At 47.1% G+C, this 21,783-nt stretch overlaps 2 protein-coding genes across 5 annotated transcripts in view; one reads left to right on the forward strand and one right to left on the reverse strand.

Annotated features, from left to right (window-relative positions):
• The window catches only part of BAG1 (BAG cochaperone 1), a 45,431-nt gene that overhangs the window by 8,833 nt on the left and 14,815 nt on the right, over positions 1–21,783 (forward strand). Inside the window, exon 8 of one of the 4 annotated variants that reach the window (XM_055302169.1) lies at positions 13,820–13,993. The exons of 1 other annotated variant lie outside the window; for it this stretch is intronic. The gene's annotated coding sequence lies outside the window, so the exon portion shown is untranslated. 2 more of the 4 variants (XM_055302172.1, XM_055302170.1) reach the window with 2 other exon arrangements.
• Positions 2,258–13,275, reverse strand: SPINK4 (serine peptidase inhibitor Kazal type 4). The gene is made up of 4 exons (XM_055302174.1): positions 13,124–13,275; positions 8,422–8,462; positions 6,934–7,046; positions 2,258–5,495 (listed from the first exon to the last, which is right to left on the reverse strand). Exons 1-4 carry the CDS (start codon positions 13,182–13,184, stop codon positions 5,423–5,425), a joined length of 288 nt encoding a protein of 95 aa, XP_055158149.1. The 5' UTR covers positions 13,185–13,275; the 3' UTR covers positions 2,258–5,422.

Consider the following 21,783-nt stretch of genomic DNA (forward strand, 5'->3'; position numbering starts at 1 on the left):
GCCCTGAAGAACAGTTCCACCAGCTCTGCCCTCTCTGGGACAGAAGTGACCTGATTTCACCAGGGCTGCCGGGGACAATTGGCCACTTGCCAGTTTTCCTGAACCTACCCCTGTTCTTGATGAACAAGTGTTGTCTGCAGTCCTAAGTAGAGCCCCTGTCTGTTTTCTCATTGTTTCTCTGTGTGGCTGCGCTGTCCAGCAGCCTACCTTGTCTGGAGAGGACCTCCCCTGCCAAGTCTTCCCAGCTCTTTCGACCTTTGGGTACTTCCCTTGGGTTGGCAGAACCTCTCATTTGTGTTGGAGTAATTCTGGGTTTATAGCCCCCCGGTCCTCAGATTCATGAGGCCTTTTTGCCCTTGTGATTCTATAGCCAGTAGATGTAACCCAGAATCACCAGGAAGTTACATCTAGTCAGGAATGGTGGGAGTGGGTCAGAACAGGTGTTTGACACACGGAGTAGTCCAAATATTTCTTGATTTGTAACCGAATTCCGGAACAGATGTCTGGGTTGTTGGTTTACAGACCTCACCACCCAGCCACAGGCCATGAGATCTCAGAGGCCCATTCCTGGGGTGGGGCTTGTATTGATGCATGGACTTCCTTGTACTTAAGTAAATCTTTAGAAGGTTAGAACCTGGTGTTGACTGAATCTCTGCTTAAAACCAGGTCACAAATATGGCTTAAGGGGACAGGGAGAAGAACCATGGTGAGGCAGGTGATGAAGGCAACGATAAACTTCTAAGGAGTTCCTCAACGATATTTCTATTGATCATACCCCTTCTGAGGTCAATGTTTCCTTCAAGGCTGTTCCTTTTAGTTTTGTGGCCTATCCCCCCTCCCCAACTGTTATTTCTTTTTAAAAGCAGTTTATCTACATGTCAGCAAGCAAAAGAATGCTTAACTTTTTTTGGATGAAATATGAGATGCAAAAGCCTCCTGTTTTAGCTGTAATTTGTTAAAATCAGGAGTGGCCCTGTATGACTCAACTGGGTCAGCTGCTGTCACCCCATTTTTTTCACACAGTGCCTAGGAACCAGGCTTCCAACAGGCCACTCTCAGGCCAACCTTATTTGGCAGAGAGAGTCATTGAAGCCCCAGGGATGTAGGAATGCACGGGTGGGACCTAGGACAGGGGTGGACAAGTGGATGAGACTCAGCCCAGCCCAGCCCACTTCCCACTTCAGCAGTTCAGTGTTAATCTAATAGTTCTTATATGGTAACTGTGTGCCTGTTGTGCCAACACATGTAATGAGAATGTGTGCCAGGTACTGTTCTGAGTTCTTCAGGTGTCTTAGTCATTTATCCTCATTCTGGGAGGTAGACAGATACTGTCCCCATGTTAACGCCGAGGAAGCAGAGAGCTTGGGTAATTTTTCAAGGTCATAATTGACAAAGCCGAGATATAAAGCTAGATGGTTTGATTGAGAACCCACACCCTTAATCTCCACTATACTGCCTCGCAACAGCATGGGCTCGCTTGCTCACTCTCATCTCTCTTCTTTTCTCTCTCTCTCCCTCGTTAGTGGCCACTTCCTCTCTGGCCTTCTGCAGAGCAGTGTCTCTACCGAGCAACCAGAGCTGTCATAAAGCGCAGATCTCGGCATGTCAGTCCTCTTAAGATAAAAGTCAAAGTCCCTACCCTAAGCATTCTCCCTTTCATCCCAGACCACTGTCCTATTTGCTGTCTGCTGTTAGGCACTCTGGTCTTCCATATGCTCTGTGCCTTATCCTGCCTGGGGGTTTTGCATATACTATTCCTCTGTTTGGACAGCTCCTCACCATCCTTCCCCAACCCGCACCCCACCCCTTTCCTGGGTAATTCCTGTTCATCCCTTGAACTTAACTCAAATGTCTCTTCCATGGCAAAACCTCATCTGCTATCAGAGAACCTATCAAACCCCCAGGTGATACCCTTTCACAATTTGCCATAACTTTTTTTTATGATAAATAGCATGATAAACCATGATTTATTTGTGGGATTGTTTGATTAATATTTACCTGTAACCCTCGACTCTAAATTTCTTGGGTTAAGGGGCATCTTTGTCTTGTTAACAGCATATTTCAAGCACATTGCCTATTTATAATAGGTGCTCAATAAATATTTGGAGAATGAATGAATGTTGAATGCACACATCCACAGTGAAATACACACAGCTACCCTTCATCAGTACTGGAATTTACAGCATCAACAGCCATTGTTTGATTTAAGGATGAAGAGAGGCCCTAGGGCATGGGCTATTGGGTACATGTATGGGGTAGTTACTAGGGCCTGTGCACAAGTCCCACCCACACTGATCTGTACATCCACAGGGTATCTCTGCCTGTGAACAGGGAAAGAACACTCCTTGTTGCCCACTCTCCCGGGACATGGTCAGTCCTACTACAAGGGGAACCAGTGGGGCTCTGTGATCCTATAAACATCCTTCAGTCTCACAGCTGAAAGAATTCTCCCACGCATTGTCTGTTTAAACAATTTCTACTTCTCCTTTAACAGCGTAAAGGTTACCTTCTCTGAGGAGCCCTTCTTCCTCTGGTAGTCAGGACTCTTTTAGTTGAAAGTACCAGAAACTAAATTCCAAAGAGATTGTTGAAATAGAAAATTTTTTTGGGTGCCTGGGTGGCTCAGGTGGTTAAGCATCCCACTCTTGGCTTCTGCTCAGATCCTGATCTTGATGTGAAATCGAGCCCCACATGGGGCTCTGGGCTCAGCAGGGAATCTGCTTGAGATTCTCTCTCCCTCTGCTCCCCCTGCCACCAGCTCATGTGCGCTCTCTCTAAAATAAATAAATATATTTTTTTTAAGATTTATTTATTTATTCATGAGAGATGGAGAGAGTCAGAGAAATTAGGTAGAGGGAGAAGCAGACTCCTCAGAGGGACCCCAATGTGGAATTCGATCCTGGATCCTGGGATCACACCCTAAGCCGAAGGCAGACGCTCAACCACTGAGCCATCCAGGCATCCCTAAATAAATAAATCTTTAAAAAAAGAAAAGAAAAGAAAAGAAAAGAAAAGAAAAAAGAAAGAAAGAAAGAAAGAAAAGAAAAGAAAAGAAAAGAAAAGAAAAGAAAAGAAAAGAAAAGAAAAGAAAGAAAAAAGAAAGAAAGAAAGAAAGAAAAGAAAAGAAAAGAAAAGAAAAGAAAAGAAAAGAAAAGAAGAGAAAAGAAAAGAAAAGAAAAGAAAGAAAAAGGTGCCTAGGTGGCTCAGTCAGTTAAACATCTGCCTTTGACTTGGATCATGATCTCAGGGTCCTGTGATCAAGCCCCACCTGCATCACATTGGGCTTCCTGCTCAGCAGGGAGTCTGTTTTTCCCTCTCCCTCTGTTGCTCCCTTGGGTTCTATTCTCTCCCTCCCTCACTCTCTCTCTCAAATAAAATCTTAAAAAAGAAAGAATGAAATAAATTTATTGGCAGGATGTCAAGTTATCCAATGTAGCTTTGGGGGGATGTTCAAGGGCAGTTGGGCTTCAGGAGTTCAAACACAACCTGGAATCACTCTCTGCATCTCTTTCTTTGCATGCTGGCATCATTCTCTTAATCCTGCTTCTTCCACAAAGTAGGAAACATGGCTGTCAGCAGTCCCCACTTCACACATTTTACAGCTTCACTACCAAAGAGGAACTACCTGTTTCCTTCCTTCTGATTCAAAAAATCCTGGAGAAGAATTTTTTGGCTGATAATAATGGCTAGGGCAGCAGGATCACATGCCATAGATAGGGCCTTTAGGAGCCTGCAGTTACATTTCCAGTGACAGGGCCAAGTTTTCACATCTGCAAAGTGAGGGATTAGGTCATTCTTTCAGTATGGTGCCTGGTGCCTGGCATATTGTGCAGGCGCAATCTTTGGAATTCCTCCTCATGTGCATGGAAGCCTGGGAGCAGAGGGTCACCAACAGGAAGCTTGGCCAAGAAGCTATGCCACCTGAGTATAAGAGGGGCTTCCCACTTAGGGCAGAGGCTTAGACATCACCAATAGTCACTCCTCCAATAATAAGTGAACTGATTTTCAGCTTAGCACATGGCCAATCATAACAGTTTTTTTCCAGTCTCTCTGTGCTGGGCATGCAGACTACATTTTAGGCAACAGGAGAACAGGTATGTACATCTTATGGGAAGCATCATCAGAGGCAGTAGGGTGTCCTTCTTTACCTCTCTGTGGACTGGAATGTAGACTTGGCGGGAGTTAGAGCAGCTGTCTTGTACATTGAAGGGAAAACTGATGATGGCAGAGTAACAATACATAAGGAGCATGAAGTTAGCGTACTGCATAGGTCTATGTGTGAGAGAAATTAACTGTATAAGCCACTGCTATTTTGACATTTGGGTTTCTCACAGCCAAATTTAACACTGCATCCTATGCAGCAGAGGGGCAAAAGTTTCTGTTACCAGTAGCAGTAAGTATCAGGGCCCATAGATGACCTTTCAGTCCCTGCCACTTGCAAATCTGTTAACAGCAATTCAGGGCCACATCCCCATTTCAAGTGTCTGGGGAACACTGATTCTTGCCTTCTCTGCCCTGGCTTTATAGTGTTTTCCCACAGCACATATCCTGTTCTGTCTGCCCACCCTAAAGCAGGAATCAGTCCATGTGATACTGCTTCTACTGGCTAGAGGAAACAATGTCTACACTCTTTTCTGCCATCATTATCAAGTGGCTCCTGTTAGCTTTGGCCAAAGAGGGTATATTTGACATGGACCAGTTAGGGGTTAGGGTTAGGGTTAAGGTTAGGGTTAGGCTGGGGTCTCTGTGGTGGGATTTCTGGGTGCTGTGTATTTTTGTAGGATATTGTATAGGTACACGTGTGCCTGGGGTTGTGTCCAGTGCCAACATTAGCAGAATGGATGGTGACCAAAAGGACAGAACAGGGTCTGGAAGTCATCCTGCTATGGGTGGCCAAGGTGCGGTGGGACACTCAAAGTCTTGGGGTTACAGACCTACGTCAGTATTTTAACAAGTAATTCAGATATACTGTGCATACTACCTAAATATCAGCCACAGCAGTATCCACATGTGTTTAAAACTTGGGGTGCTGGTGCAGCCCAGGGGGAAGGTCATGAAGGGTGTAGGACTTTCCCAAAGGCTGGGTGCAGCTCTCTGGCAATGGCAGACGGTACAGATGTCACCTAGGTTCTTGACCTTAGTGACAAGCAGGCTGGGGCAGATATGCCCACTGGGGACAGAGGCTGACTTCTTGAAGAAGCAGAAGAGACCTGGGACCTCTAGGGAAATGTGACCGGATTGAGGAGCACTGGGGTGATGGAGAAGACATCAGATTAAGTATAGGGAAGTCAGGGCAAATGCCCACCACCACCAACCACTTCCCCAGAGTCCCCAAAGACACTGGCTCACTTGGCTGAGTTGGGCTGGATCTTTTATTCATGTCACATCCTCCACTCCCACCACTGTTCTCTAGACCAAGGCTTCATGGCTTAAGAGGCTGCGATGAGGGTCCGCATTTGCCATCCTTCACGATCTGGATGTCGTGTTTGGTTTTCCTAGGATCACAGGAGGCAGATATGAGGCCCATCTCATCAGGTACTGGAACAAACCCTTCAAGGGACCCTGCCTGGTCCAGTCTATCCAGACACCCTGCTGAACCCTCCCCACTTCTCCCCACTCAGTGTAGGCCTAGGGCAGGTCGGGGGGGTCCCTGTGCACATCGTTCTACAGCTTTTCCCTCTTGCACACCCTTCTGCAGGACATCTGGAATGTTGTCTGATGGCTGCTGAATCTGTCTCCAGCCCCGACTCTGTCTTGAACTCTAGCCACACCTCAATCAGGCTACCCCAAAGGCTCAGCCGTCCACAGACCTCATTGCCCTCCACAAACCATCTAGATCCCCACTGACCCCCAGCTCAGTTAGGAAAGTCTTGCTGCTCTCCTGCCTCTCTGTCCAGAATGCTGTGGCTTCTGAAGACTGTCTTCTCTCCATGATCTCACTTAGCTCTGGCCCACTTCAAGGGTTTTTGTTTTTTTAAAAAGATTTGATTTATTTATTCATGAGAGACACAGAGAGAGAGGCAGAGATATAGGCAGAGAGAGAAACAGGCTTGTCACAGGGAGCCCAATGCAGGACTTGACCCCTGAACTGGGATCATACCCTGAGCTGAAGGCAGATGCTCAACTGCTGAGCACCCAGGCGTCCCCTCAAGGGTTTTATGAACGAAGAAAGGAGATCAATTAGGTGATGAGACATACCAACATCTTGTTCTGGTCCTTTTCACCTCTCAAGACTCATTTCTTGCCTCTCTCTACCCTCCTTTAAACTTTATACTCCAGCATATCCAATTTCTTATATTTTCTCAAATCCAAACTTTTCTTTCCCTTCCAGACCTTTCCAAACTCCTCTCACTACTTGGAATTACCTTTCCTTGGTCTTTCCTTTACCAAGCTAGTTTCAACTTATTTTTCAGAGCTAAGCTGGAAAGTCTTCCCTGCCCTTGTCCTTGCCTTGCACTCACAATATTCTGGGTGCACCCACCTGAGCCTTGAGCAATCTATGCTACAGTTGGCTGACCATTAGCTTGCCTTCCTCCTTAGACTACCATATGCCCTGGAAGGCAGAGATGCTGTTTGGCTTACGCCCTCTTATATCCCCAGTGCCCAGCATATCGTAGATGCTCAATAAATAATTGTTGGCTGGAGGAATAAATGAACAAATGAAGTCACCTAGTCAGAGGCAGAATAAGGGGAAGAACCTGGGGTTTCTGCAACCCACCCCCCACTCCCTTACTAGCTGAGGCCTTATACTTGGAACCATGTGCCTTCTCTGAAATAGACTTGGGCTGATTCTGTTAGGGGCAATGTCAGACGACTCTTCTCAGGCCAAGGGTATAAATAAGGCAGATCAAGTTTTGCTCTCTTTACACTTGGAATGCACCAGAGATAAGGCCCCCCCAAGCAAGCTGAGGGGAAGGTGTAGGGTAGACTTACATCCGAGTCAAGCAGACCTGGCATTCATTGTCATATGTGACGCCATCAGTGCCACAGACTGGGTTGGATGTCTGGGCACAGACTGGAGACTCCCCCATGTGCTCACAGATGGGCTGTGAAAGAGAGGAAAGGGTGAAGGGCACGCAGTGATTCAGAGGCAGCGAGAAGGGACCCAGGGACTTTGCTTGGAGTCAGGGGCTCCAGGGAAGAGCCAGATTCAAGAAGGCCCCAGTGTTGGTCCAACAGGCATGAAACTAACCATTCAGGGCATCTCAACATGTTTGCTTAGGTGTGTGTATAGTACTAGGCATATGGCTGTGGCTCTGTACACACATCTGCTGAACACAGGTCTGTGGGCATCCAAGTATATGTCTGTGTTTATGTCTATCGAATGAGTTTATGCCCTCAAGCTTCTGGGGGTGGGTTCACACGCTCTTCAGAGGGTCTAACTAGAACTTCTCTTGCTGGTCTCTGTGAGGACTCCAGGAGACAGAACCACCCAGGATTCCCAGGGGGCCCCTCCATTGTGAGAGCTCCTCCACTCACACTGGCCAACATGACCCATTGGGCCCCTGGTGTGGGATGGTTGGAGAAATGAGACAGGGCTTGAGACTTAAATGAGGCTAGTCTGAGAGAGTTTCAGGGCAGGCCCCAGGTCAGGACTGGGATCGAAGAGTGGGACAGGATGGGGTGAGAGAGGCAGTGTGGGGTGGTGGTCATGAGACCAAGAGCCTGACTTCTGTGCTGATGAGCTGTGTGAAGTTGTGAGAGCTATCTCCACTCTCAGAACCTCAGTTTCCTCCTCTGTAAACACTGTAAATGAATAATAGTATTCTTTTAATGTACGGTTAATTGAAACCATGTATCATCTGGGACAATAATAGGTTTGGGTCTGATGGGCTGACAGTGCAGATGTGGCAGCTGCTGGATGGGAAGGTGGCTTTGAGCCTCCTTGTTCACCTAGGTGAAGGTTGGCCTCTCAAAGAGGCCAGCCCCACTGCCTTGGGGATATCAGACCCAGGACCAAAGTGGAATCAGGGGTTCAGACTTGGTGTCTTTCCTTCAGAGTAAAGGGTTGGATGGACGATGGGGTGTGGTTGGGGGAGGCTAGACCACATCAGGGGGCCAGGGTACCTCTGGCCTGAACCCCATGGCCTGTCCCTCTTCACTACACAAAGCAGAAAGTGCACTCAGTCCTGCTCAGCCTGGGCAGGGGATCTTGCTGCTGGCAGGAATATTGGAAACCAGGTTGGGACAGGTCTCAAGGTCCTGGAAACCAAGTTTGAGACCTTGGTGAAGGCGCTTGGCCAACTCAGTATGGAAGGCTTAACCTAGGGAGCATGCAGTCTCAGGAGGCTACACTAGCCACTTTGAAGCCATCAGAGTTATTTGAGTAGAAGCATAAGACAAATGCTGGTTTCTTAGCATGGATGCAGAAGGAAGGCCAGGACAGCAGCCCAGGGCCAAAACTAGAAACAGCTGCCTTACCATTCTTGGGGAAATGACCTTTACCGCAGACACTGGCACTTCTGAAAGGCAAAAATGGAAGAGTGAGGTGATGATGGCTCTAGGCAACTGGTCTGGGGTCTGAGGACTGCTTTAGGAAACCTGTTCCAGAAAAAAAAAAAAAAAAGGAAACCTGTTCCAGCTACCACCCAGTCTGGAATTCCTTAAGGAAATGTATTGAGTCACCAGACGGTGGGGAATCCCAGAAAGCTGTTGTGACCTTGGGTTGCTAGAACAGAGACAGAAGATCTAGAGTTAGGGAGGTGACAGTCCAGCCTGATTCCACTGGGATTGTTATGGCCCATATGATTATCAAAATAACTCAGTTACTGTGGGCCAAACATTGAGAATACATGATCTTAAATACTCTTCACAGCTCTCTCACTGTTCTGTACTGGGAAAGCAAGGGGGCAGTGGTGGATGCTGCCATCTGCTACACACATCCCGCCCTCAGGTAGAACCAAGGTGCTCATTTCCTCAGGTGCCAGGAGTATTAGCCACTCACAGCAAGTCCTTTCTTAGAAATTACTCTTAGAGAACAGAATGCCTCACCCATGGTTGCATCCCCTACCCAGGAACAGGCCATATCCAATGACAAGTGGATATTGATACAATGACCAGAATCCTTCATCTCTATTAAACAGTTCTGAAAGGTCACCCCAGATCCAAAGCTCCCAGTAGGGTCATTGGAGGCTTCTGTTGTACTGCATCACAACTTTCCCCATCTTTGTGTGTGTATCCCATGAGCACACCCCAAGACACCGCATGCGAACCTGAGTCTGAAAAAGGCTCAGAAGTTAAAACCATACGGTTTGTTAAGGGCTGAGCTGGGATTGCACACAGATCTGTCACTCCCTAGCCTGGTTCTTTTCATATACACAGTTGTGCATTTCAGCTCTTCCAAGTCTAGGTGCCCCTGCTCACAGGATGTGAACAAACTGACGTGACTGATGAATATGACAGGTGGATGAGGAACAGAGCCACATCTAATGCCACAGGTGGAAGGAAAAGTGTCGATGTAAATGGGAGAAGGGCAGGATGCTTCCTGAAGTCTCTTAAGGGCTGTTCAAGGGGCCAAGGTCTTCTCAACCTCACAGGGCAGAGCCCATTCTTGCAAGGAGGCTGCAGGAGGCAAGTTTGTGTTCCAGAATTTTCTCCGTGGAAACTGCTTCAATGAAGGAACTGTCTCCAGAAATAGTTCTCCCTCACTGGAGGTGTGCCTACTGCTGCAGTTTTAGCTTTTCCTGGGGTTGCTATTATAAGAGATTTCCAAGGTAGAGAGGGAGAAGGGAATTGAGATGAAGTGACCTCTGATAGGCTATCTAAGCTTGGCACTGAGGCATTAAGATGCAAACCCAACCTTGTCACCGCATGCTCAAAACCCATGATTACGAAACTAGAAACGAGAAATTATCCAAATATCCTTCAACAGAATGGGTAAACTATGATATATGTACACTGGGATGCACCTCAGCAATAAAACAAGCAAACAACTGATCTATCCAGCAACATGGCTGGATCTCAAAACACGCTGAGCAGAAGAAGCCAGACACAAGGCTACACGCTATTATGAAAGGCACCGTAGGCCAAGGTCAAGAACAGCTTGGGGATAAATACAACTTTCTATGTGACATTCTAGAACAGACCAAACTCATTTACGGTAGGAAAAAAAGCAGTGATTGCCTCAAGAGTAGGGAAATGGAAGAGACTGACCAGCATGAGGGAAGTTTCTGGGGTATAGGAAACATTTTTTGTTCTTTGTTTTTTTAATTTTTATTGTAACTAGGCTCCACACCCAACATGGGGCTCAAACTCACAATCCTGAGATCAAGAGTTGCATGTTCTACTGACTGAGCCAGCCAGGCACCCCAGAAATGTTTTTTTATCTTGATAGAGGTTTGGGTTACATGGGTACGTGCACTGTCAAAATTCATTGAGTATGACTCATTGAGTGATAAGATTTGTTTATTTAGTGGTACATGACTGTTAGGGGATGAAAGAGCACTAAAAAGGGGCACCTGGGTGGCTCAGTGGTTGAGTGTCTGTCTTCAGCTCAGGTCATGATCCCGGGGTCCTGGGATCGAATTCTGCATCAGGCTCTCTGCAGGAGCCTGCTTCTCCCTCTGCTTATGTCTCTGCCTCTCTCTCTGTCTCTCATGAATAAATAAATAAATAAATAAATAAATAAATAAATAAATAAATAAATAAATAAATAAATAAATAAAATATTTTTTAAAAGACAAAAAGCACTAAAAAAATGTAAAGGCCTTCCGTGGCTCTTTGTGATAACTGAGCTACTTCATCCTATTAGGGCCCTGCATGAGCTCATAACAAACTTGCTCCTGGACTTACTTCCTAGTACATCTCCCCATGTTCCTATGCCTCTCAGCTCTTCCAGGACAGACTCTGCTTCAGCCTGTACTGTGTCTCTCTACCTGAAGTGTCCTTCTCCCCCTTCTACTGATTTTATCTTCATTTCAAGATTTAGATGCTACTTCCCCATGAAGCCTTCTCTGATGTCCCCTAGGGTTTCCTGAGCAGACCCAGATTTAGGCTCCAGTTTTTGTCCATTGGGGCTGCTATAACAAAATACTATAAACTGGGGATCTTATAAACATTTCTCACAGTTTTAGAAGCTGGGAAGTCTAAAGTCATGGCACTGACAGATTTGGCATCTGGTGAGGGCCCTCTTCCCAGTTCATAGCTCGTGCCTTCTCACTGTGTCCTCACATGGTAGAAGGAGCAAGGGAACTCTCCGGGGTCTCTTTTGTAAGGGCACTAATCGCATTCATGAGGGCTGTACCCTCATGACTGACCTAGTCCTCTCCCAATACCATCACCTTGGGGATTAGGATTTCAACATGTATTTTGGGGACCATCATAGCATCTTCTTTCATATCACCACATACTGTCCCACTCACTGGGTCACTCTTGCCTCCCTACGGACCTGAGTTCCTTGGGGTTCCTATATTTCTGCCCCCATGCAGCAATGCCCCCCACAGAGTGGGTGTTCAGGAACTGACCAACTAACGTGCATTGTTGGGAGGAGGAGTTCAGAAGCCTGTGGTATCAGAACTTTTTCCTGGAGGATGTGGGAACAGGTTGCATTTACTCTCAGGCTGCCCTTGACCCCTGTCCTCAGGCCAGGCAGGAATCTGAAACGGGCACAAGGACTCTTCAGGATAGGCCTCTTCAGTGTTCCCAATAGGAAAACTGCTAAGGGAATGGATGCCAAGCTGGGAGTAAGCAGGCTATGCTGGGCCAGAGCCCCCAGACCCATGTTCTGTTGCCCTAGCCCCTAGGACTATGTCCTCAGGGAAATGAGAGTGGACCATAAGGTCAGTAGCTGTCCAGAGGGGGTCCTAAGTAGTCTCCCTGCTTCGCCCTTTAGTCTGTTCTCAGCATAGCAACTGGAGTGATCCTTTTAACACAACTCTGCTCAAAACACTTCAGTGTCTCCCATTTCATTCAGAGGGAAAGCCAAGTTCTCATATTGGCCTTACATTACTCAGTATGGTTCCCAGTTGCCTCTATCATCTCTTCTCCCGTTGCTCTGCACCCTGCGTCTCATTCCCTTCCTGCCACACTGGTCTCCTTGCCATACCTCAAACACTCCAGCCGTCCTCCTACCTCAAGGCCTTTGTACTGTCCGTCCCCTCTGTCCAAAACCCTCTCCTCCCAGATATCCACACGGCTCACTCCCTTCCCCGCTTCAAGCATTGTTCTAGGAGAGAACCCCCTGATTTAGCACTGCAGCCCCCTCTTCACCCTGCCCAATATTTCTTCTTTAGCCTCTATAACCTTCTAACATTGTACCTATCTTATTGTCTATTCCCTTCCATCCTACTCCATTGGATTGAAGCTCCATCAAGGTAGTTCTCTTTATGTTTGCTCACTGATATGTCTTAAGGGCCCAGAACAATGACTGATACACAGTAGATGTGAGACCACAGAGGTGATCCAGGCCCTAAGGAGGCCCTACTCCAGCATGTGTCCAGCCTGGGACAAAGGCTACCGCTCCTCACACAGCTGCTGTCCATCCCACAAGCATAGCCTGTCACAGCAGATAGGACCTCAGAGGACCAAGGCCAGGCTTCCTTCAGCACCTACTACCTTGCAGCCCGCAGATTTACCTGTCTCTCCTGAGACAGGCCTGCTCCCTGCTGCTTCCCAGATCTCTCACCAAGTAGTTGCTTAGAGTAGCAAGGTACTCTAGTGAGTAGCAAGGTACTCTTTTTTTTAAGATATTTATTTATTTATTCATGAGACACACACACACACACACACACACACAGAGGCAGAGACACAGGCAGAGAGAGAAGCAGGCTCCATGCAGGGAGCCCAACGTGGGACTCGATCCCGGGTCTCCAGGATCAGGCCCTGGGCTGAAGGTGGCGCTAAACCGCTGAGCCACCCGGGCTGCCCAGCAAGGTACTCTTAGTGAGCTAGATGGACTTCCTATTCCATAGCTGGAAAAACAGAGGCCCCAAGAGGAAAGGGGCTTTTGTAATTCTGGGCCAGAGTCAGGATTTGAACCCAGGTCCCACCACAATGGAGAGGTACAGAAAGAAGTTCTATGCAGAAAACCAAGCCGTCACAGGATGCACCAGACTCTGCCTCTGCCCCCAACACAAGCTTATCTACCAACACCAAGTCACAGAGAATCCAGGCTCTGTCCACTCACCTCTGTCCACAATGAGGAGGGTGGCCATGGCCAGGGCGACCACCCACAGGCGGACAGCCATGCTGATCCTGGGCTGATGTGGTCCAAGCTAGCAGGGGTCTGGGGCAGGGCAATGATTGAGGCCTGTTTATAAGGCTGATCCTCACTCTTATCTTATCTAGGGCCAGATGGAGAGGCCGGGAGTGGCATCAAGTTAATATCTGCACCATGGCACCAGAGATGCTAAGCTTGTGGTGGCCTGAGGCTGTGCCCATGGGGCTGGCATATTTCCAGAGTGAGGAGAAGTTTGGACAACCTACAGAGCTGCCACCAATCTGAGGGCTGGAGCAAGAGGGAGAGGGAAATTGAAGTAGAAAAAGAGAAACCAAGTCAAAAAGACAGAAAGGAGAGACAGGCAGATCAGAAGGAAAGAGAAACAAAAAGAAAAGCAGCAACTGAAAGGGGGCGGAAGGCAGAGAAAGGGGCTGGAGCCATGGGTGACTTTGCAAGTGCCTTCACCAAACAACTTTGTGACTGTCAAAAAGACATTCTCCTTAACTAGGTGTCAGTTTACCCATGCACAACATAGAGATGGCAGTTCTGACTCTGTCTCCCTCCTGAGGCTGCTGTAAAGAGGACAGTGGGGACAGCGGATGAGAAAACATTTTGCAGAGGATGAAGTGAGGTGTAAATATAAATAGAAATGGTTCTTTTCAGGATACCTGGGTGGCTCAGTGGTTGAGCATCTGCCTTCGGCTCGGCGTGATCCCGGAGTTCAAGGATCGAGTCCCACATCGGGTTCCCTGCTCCTTGGGGAGCCTGCTTCTCTCTCTGCCTATGTCTCTGCCTCTCTCTGTGCGTCTCTCATGAATAAATAAGTAAATAAATAAATGGTTCTTTTCATGTCTTTTTTCCCCCTTACTATGAAAGGGCACAATTGATATGGGGAGGAGAAGGGGGGAAGGTAAAATAAAACATAACGGTGACTTCCACGCTCCTGGGTGGCTCAGTCAGTTAGGCATCCAACTCTTGGTTTTAGCTCAGGTCTTGATCTCAGGATCATGAGCTCAAGCCCCCATGTTGGGCTCCATGGTGGATATGGAGCCTGCTTGAGTTTCTCTCTCCTTTTCCCTCTGACCGCCCCCCACCCCATGCTCTCTCTCTCTCTCTCTAAAAAAAAAAAAAAAAAAAAAAAAAAAAGATGCCCTCATGCTTTGCATGTATCATGTGCCTTTTGTGTTTTAATGGGCTAAATACAGACAAGATTCTTTTCAAGAAAAATCAGTACCTAAAACTCCCCCATACTTATACGATGTATATCAGATATTTGGTTATCTGCTTTCAAAGACTTTCTGATTTATAAACAGAGTAATAAAATTTTATTTATATATGCATTTCTCTGATTAATTTAGATCAGTGTTTTTTAGCTCCATTTACAGACTCCATTTCCCTGGGAAGAATTTAAAACTACAGACACTGAGTCTCTAAAATACATACATCTAAGTTTCAATGTTTTAAAAATTATTTTTATTTTGAAAGATTTCAAGCCTATAGGTAAGTTGTAAGAAAATTAAATGAATCGGGGTGCCTGGGTGGCTCAGTCGGTTAAGCTCGCAGGTCATGTTCTCAGGGTCCTGGGATCGAGCCCCAAGTTGGGCTCCCTGCTCAGCTGGGGTTCTGCTTCTCCCTCTGCCTCTGCCACTCCTCCAAGCTTATGTATGCCCTCTCTCTCACTCACTCTCTCAAATAAATAAGTAAAATCTCAACAACAACAACAACAAAGGATAAATTAGTTAATGGGAAAGATTCTTATTTGAGAATAGACCCTTTGGGGGCTTCAGGGAGCTAGCCAGACAGTCACCCCTACAAACTGATGGAGGCCCAGGCCTGTAGCCAAGCCCAGCCTCAGATCTATGACTCACCTCCTGCCCCTCCTCAGGAAACACACAGGCCCACAGATGCCTCTAAGGCAGGTGGCAGCTATCCCTCCATTGCTTAGCCACGCAGAACAAATATTTAATAATGACTTCCTGCCCTAGAGCAAAAACATTTCATAAAGGGTGGGGAGGTAAATTTAAAGGTCACCTAGGTCCTGTCTACCACTTCTCACACCTTCCTACAGCAGCCCCACCACAAAGTCATTCAACCTTTAGGGATGCGGAGCTCACTATCTACCAGTTTCATTATTGAATGGCTTTGAACTGAGTTCTTCCTCACACAAGAGATCCATTTCCCCAAGACTCCCAAGATGGTTCCCAGCTCTGTCTCTAGCCTCCTGCACCTGCATACCTGCATGAGTCCCAGGTGAACATCTCCAGGCTAAGCAGGTCCAGCCCTTTGCCTTCCCCCACCTTTCTGCCTGATGAAGTTCTTGGACCTCTGCATTTCTCATCTGGTCTGCCCACAGGTTTGTCTGCCTGTGATCCAGGTTAGAGTGAGAAGGGGACAGGGGAAAACAGATGAGTTCATCACCTCCCTTGTTTTTGGACCTTAGGCCTTTATTAATGTGGCAGAAATGTCTGCTGATACTTCTAGCTTCTTCAAGGGACCAGGAAGCTTGAATTCTGCATCCTCTAAACTTCAGAGTAAAATCAAGGGCAGCCTGTGGGCCCTGGGCCCACCTGCTATCCTCCCTGCCCAAAGTCTCTTTCTTTAGACAAACACCTCCTAGATTCACTCATAGTGACAAACTTCAAATCTGTCCTTCCACCAAAATACGAGCCTGACTCCTATATCCAACTGCTATTGGACAGCACCCCCTATAAATGTCAGTGTACCCAAATATACCTCATGTATTTATCCAGAATCCATTCATTCACTCAACTGCATTTTATTCTATTTTATTATTTTATTTTTTAAGGTTTTATTTATTTATTCACAAGCGACACAGAGAGAGACAGAGACATAGGCAGAGGGAGAAGCAGGCTTCCTGTGGGGACCCCGATGTGGGACTCAATCCTGAGACTCCGGGATCACGCCCTAAGCGGAAGGCAGACACTTAACCGCTGAGCCATCCAGGTGTCCCTTAACTGGGTTTTAATAAGCAGTTAAGCTCCATGTGTTGGACATAGCAGAGAATAAGTCAGACACAATTCTTGCCCTCAAGCAGCTTGCCATTAAGTGGGTGACTGGTACCAAATGAGCAGCAGAGCTATATCATCACCATCAGAATAAGTCCTACAAATGAGACACACTCTGCTTTGGGAGGATCCAAGAATGACCTTCCATCTGGGAAGTCAGAGAAGGCCAAGGGGTGAGTGCCTGGGTCAGGCTGTAGCAAAGTGGAACAGTGTTGCAGATACAGGAAACAATGTGTGAGGGCCCAGAGGCAAGAAGAAGCTTGGCACTTCCAGAAAACAGAGAGGCCAAGGCAGCTAAAGTGAGGTCGCTAAATGGAGAGGGGCATGCGGTGAGTCCGGAACCACCGGGGAGATCAGATCACTGCTTCCCACCCCACATCCCACGTTCCAGCAGTGGAATCCAGAAGCAGACTGTGTGACCTTGTTTGCCTTCCCTCTGAGTATATAGATTCTGCTTCCTATGTAGCTGTTGAATCATGTAAGCAAGAAGGAGTGAGTCCTCCAGAGATCTAGGGGAAGAGTTCACCAAAAGGAGGAACCACAGGGCCAAGGCCCTGGGACAGAAGCAAGCTTGGTATGCTCAGGAAGTAAATACCAAGGAGTTCATTGTGGTTAGAGTAGATTGGACATGGAAGTGAGTGGCAGGAGGAGAGGGCCAGCTCAAACTCAGCTCCCAGCCCAGACCAATTCATTGGGTGAACTTGAGTACATCCCTGCTTCTCTTGGACTTGTAATGCTCTCACATCTGGGAAATGGGCCCCCTGACATGTACCATCACCAGCCTGATTCCCAGGGCAATTGCGAGGACCCTAAAGAGGAGAGTGTGAGGTGAGATGTGTGCAGACACTGTGATGCCAAGGAAGCAGCTTGAGTGCAGATTCCTGGAAGCAGAGCAGAGGTCAAGCACTAAAAGCCGTAAGCATCTACGCAAATGCTAATATCAGTACAATAAAGACAGAGATTCCCTAAAACTTGGCTCTGGCAGGGATGCTGGTAGTTCCTCCCTGTGTTGGCCCAGGGTGGAGTGAGGGCTGGGACGTACGTGCTGGCTAAGCCAACACTTCCCAGCCTCGCCCAGCAGCCTTCACACTTCTTGCTAAGCCTTGGACTGATACCCGAGAAATACAGCCCCTCCTTGATGATGAGGATGCAGGATCCATTAGATCTGAGTCATGGGGCCCGCTGATGGGTGGAGGAAACAATGGCTTTGTTTGGTTTAAGGTGGATGAACTGAACTCAAGCAGGTCTTGGGCTTGCCAGATGGCATGGCCAACACAGCCAGCCTGTTCCTGCACCATCTTTCCAGGGCCCCCAGCCCAAGTCCTGCTCCACCCTCCTCCAACCTCAAGTGCCCCCACCTGCCTGTCTACCTGCAATGAGCAGCCCAGGTGTGGGCACCCACTTCCAGGAGGCCTGGTCTGGACAGATCCAGGTCCAGAGCCTGTCCCGTCCTGGGGCTTCTCAGCCACCTGACTCCATGTCCTAGGTCTGGCCACTTCCCATTGTGACTGGTCCAAACTGCAGGGCCCTCACATAATGGCAGGGAAAGAAAAGGTCACCCCTCTACTCCTTTAATTTATTTTTTTTGGGATCCCTGGGTGGCTCAGCGGTTTGGCACCTGCCTTTGGCCCAGGGCGCGATCCTGGAGACCCGGGATCGAGTCCTGCATCGGGCTCCTGGTGCATGGGGCCTGCTTCTCCCTCTGCCTGTGTCCCTGCCTCTCTCTCTCTCTCTCTGTGACTATCATAAATAAAAATAAAAATAATAATTTTTGTTATTTTTTAATTTTTAAAAATAAATTTATTTTTTATTGGTGTTCAATTTACCAACATACAGAACCCTCTACTCCTTTAAAGGGAGACTTCATCTACGTGTTTGGGATCTGACTCCAAGGAGGACTCAGTGATGGCGACAGACTGAAGTCATTCCTCTGTGGGAGCAGTCACCCTACTATTCAATGGACCCTTATTAAGCACCTACTGTTGGTCACAAGTCATTGTGCCAGGTCCTGGGATATAGAGATGAGGGATACATGAATCCCTATGCTCAAGACACTTGCAATTCACAAGTAATGGGGAGATGGAATGGACACATGGACACTGAGCACTTATAAATTTATAAAGGTATTTATAAAAGCCGGGGTCAGGGCAGTAATAGAAATGGTGATAGAGATATGCCATGGACATATGGCAGTACGTCCAAAAGTCAATTTGCTATCTGCTCTCCACCCAGAGATGCCCTACCTCCCCATGCCTCCATCCAGGTGGACAGCGCCACTATCATCCAGATGCCCTACGCAGACCTGGGCATCCCCCTGAACTCACCCTGACTTCTTCATTCTTATTGATTTCACCTCTTCCCCCTCTCTCTTATCTATCACCTCCTCCACATTTCCTTTACCATTGTTTTAGTTTGGCCTCTATGACCTCTTGGCTTCATTAGTCATATTATCTCCCTGCTTCTGGTCTCACATCCTCTAACTTATCCTCCATACTTCTTCCAGAGCAATCTTTCTGAGACGCAAAAATAACCACATGATCCACTGCTTAAATAAATATTATTTAATTATTATTAGTCCATTCAATTAATGTTATTTAAACTCTATTGACTTAAAGAATAAAACCAAATTCATTGGCATGGCATACACATTCTTCCATAACTGGGCCTTTGTCCTAACTTCATCTCTAGCCACTTAACCTTGAACTCTATAGAGCCACCCACCAGGCTCTTATTCCTCCAGGTCTGCTCATACACCACGTCTGCTGGCATGCCCTCTACCACCTCCTTTGGGCTCTCTTCCTGGGTGCTCAGCCTTCCTCAGTTTGGGCACCTCCTCTGTACAGACATCTACCTCAACAGCACGTGTAATGTCCCATGGTCCTCTTTCTTGCTTATGTGACTATGATTATGTGTCCTATGATTTCCTTACAGAGAAGAATGGGAGAGTGTCCATTTTACCCCATATCCCCTGTGCTCTGTGCAGCGCCTGGCACATGTGTGTTGACTATGTGAATATATCCAGGACTGGTTGCAACCTCAGGATAGCAAGGAACCCAGTTCCAGATTCTGTCAGCTGGGCTCAAGGGCTTCAGAGAGCTGAGGACCAGGCTAGGCTCCAGTTGGCCCAGAGGATCCAGTAACTGACCACTCTATGCTGTGCCCATATGGCATTCTATTCCAAGAATCACATTTTTCTGGTTCTTGATCCATCTGTCGGGGCCCCCAAGAACTCAGCATCTCCCAAGACCTAGATGTGGTGCGTTAGTCTAAAAGCTGTCCCAAGCCCATCAGCAGGACTCACAGATAGTGACTCAGTCAGTACCTGCCTTCTCTCTCAGTGTTTGGAATTCCAGCTTGATTATCATCAGCCAGGAAGAATTTTTAGGTTAGTCTTCACTCTAGGAATGGCTTAAGATCACAGGAGACCTGGTTTTCTCTGGTCATCAACCATCCAAGGAATTCCATTCACAGGCATAGCTCAGAACTCGTGTTCTGAGCTTATATATGAGAAACAAAGGCTCATGAGACCCTCTATGTCCCATTTAAGAGCTCTGATGGTCTTTAGAAAAAAGACTATTATGTTAAGTGAAATAAGTTGGTCAGAGAAAGGCAAAAACCATATGATTTCACTCATATGTGGGATTTAAGAAACAAAACAGATGAGCATAGGGGAAGGGAAGGAAAAATAAAATAAAGTGAAAACAGAGAAGGAGGCATAAGAAACTCTTAGCTATAGGAATCAAACTGAGGGTTGCTGGAGGGGAGGTGGGTTGGGGCAAGGGGTAACTGGGTGATGGGCATTAAAGAGGGCACCTGAAAAAAAAAGAGGGCACCTGATATAATTAGCATTGGATGTTATATGCAACTGATGAATTACTAAATTCTACCCCTGAAACTAATAATACAGTATATGTTAACTAAATTGAATTTAAATTAAAAAAATTAAAGCTATAGGTTCTTATGGCCAAGTGCAATATCACACCACTCCAGAACCACTATTAATTCAAATAGGGTCCACGACTTGCAAGCAGCAGAAACAGATTTTTGCCAACTTAAGCAGAAAATAGGAATTTTCCAGAAGAGTGTATAGCTAACTTACGTTGGACTCACTCAGAAGCAGACCCTGAGATATTAAATTCCAAGTAGTTTTCCAGGAGGTGATACCAGGAAGCCCTGGTGGAGGAGTCAGTGAAGCAGGGAGAGAAGAGAACTGATAGTGTATATTACTGAGATTATCATTGTGGGAAACCAGGCCTCAGTCCCACCAGGATGGATGAGACCCTGTGTGGAATCCTTTTTTTAGTTATGAGGGAGCTGGGGTGTACATCTCCCAACTCCCATCAGTCACTGGTTGAGAATGCTAGAGCCCTTAACTCCCTGGCACTAAGGGGCTGCCTCTCTCATGTCTCTGAGCATCCAGAGAAAGCCTGCAGCCAAAGGATTACAGGGATTGTGGATGGAAATGCAGGTATGGGGAGGAACAGTGATTGCCAAGGAGATGTGGGTAGAGCACTGTATAATTCCGTGTACATGAAGTTCTATAACAGGCAAAGCTTATTAAAGATTTTATTTTTTAATTTTTATTTATGATAGTCACAGAGAGAGAGAGAGAGAGAGAGAGAGAGAGAGAGAGAGGCAGAGACACAGGCAGAGGGAGAAGCAGGCTCCATGCACCGGGAGCCTGACGTGGGATTCGATCCCGGGTCTCCAGGATCACGCCCTGGGCCAAAGGCAGGCGCCAAACCGCTGCGCCACCCAGGGATCCCCAGGCAAAGCTTATTTATAGTGGCAGAAACAGATCAGTGGTTGATCTGGTAAGGTGTAGGAAAGAATTGAGAAAACTTTCTAGAGCAATGGAAGTGTTCTATATTTTGTTTAGAGTGATAATTGCACTGATGTACACAATTGCCAAAATTAATGTGTTAAACATTTTTTATTTTATTTTTTTAAAGATTTATTTATTTATTCATGAAAGACACAGACTGAGAGAGAGAGGCAGAGACACAGGCAGAGGGAGAAGCAGGCTCCGTGCAGGGAGCCTGATGCTAGACTCGATCTCAGATCCCGGGACCACGACCTGAGCCGAAGGCAGGCACCCAACTGCTGAGCCACCCAGGCATCCCAACATTTATTTTTTAAAAGATTTTTTTATTTACTTGAGAGAGAGAGAGAGAGAGAGAGAGAGAGCAAGAGCAGGGGGGAGAGGGAGAAACAGGGTCCCTGTTGAGCAGCAAGCCCAACAAGGGGCTGGATCCCATGACCCTGTGATCATGACCTGAGTTGAAGGCAGATGCTTAACCGACTGAACCACCCATGCATCCCTGAGTTAAACATTTAACGTCTGTGCATTTCATAGTATATAAATGAATCTTTGGAAAACCTTAATTGAAATAGATTCCTAAGTACAGAGAACAAACTGATGGTTACCACAGGAGAGAGAGAGGTGGGGATGGACAACATGGGTGAAGTGGGAGACTTGTCAGTTACGGAATGAATAAGTCATATGGACAAAAGGTGTAGCCTAGAGGGTGCCTGGCTGGCTCAGTTGGTAGAGCACGTGAGTCTTGACCTTGGGGTTATGAGTTTGTGCCTCATGTTGGG

The sequence above is a fragment of the Nyctereutes procyonoides genome, unplaced genomic scaffold, assembly GCF_905146905.1.
Source record: "Nyctereutes procyonoides isolate TBG_1078 unplaced genomic scaffold, NYPRO_anot_genome, whole genome shotgun sequence".
NCBI classification, from domain to species: Eukaryota; Metazoa; Chordata; class Mammalia; order Carnivora; family Canidae; genus Nyctereutes; species Nyctereutes procyonoides.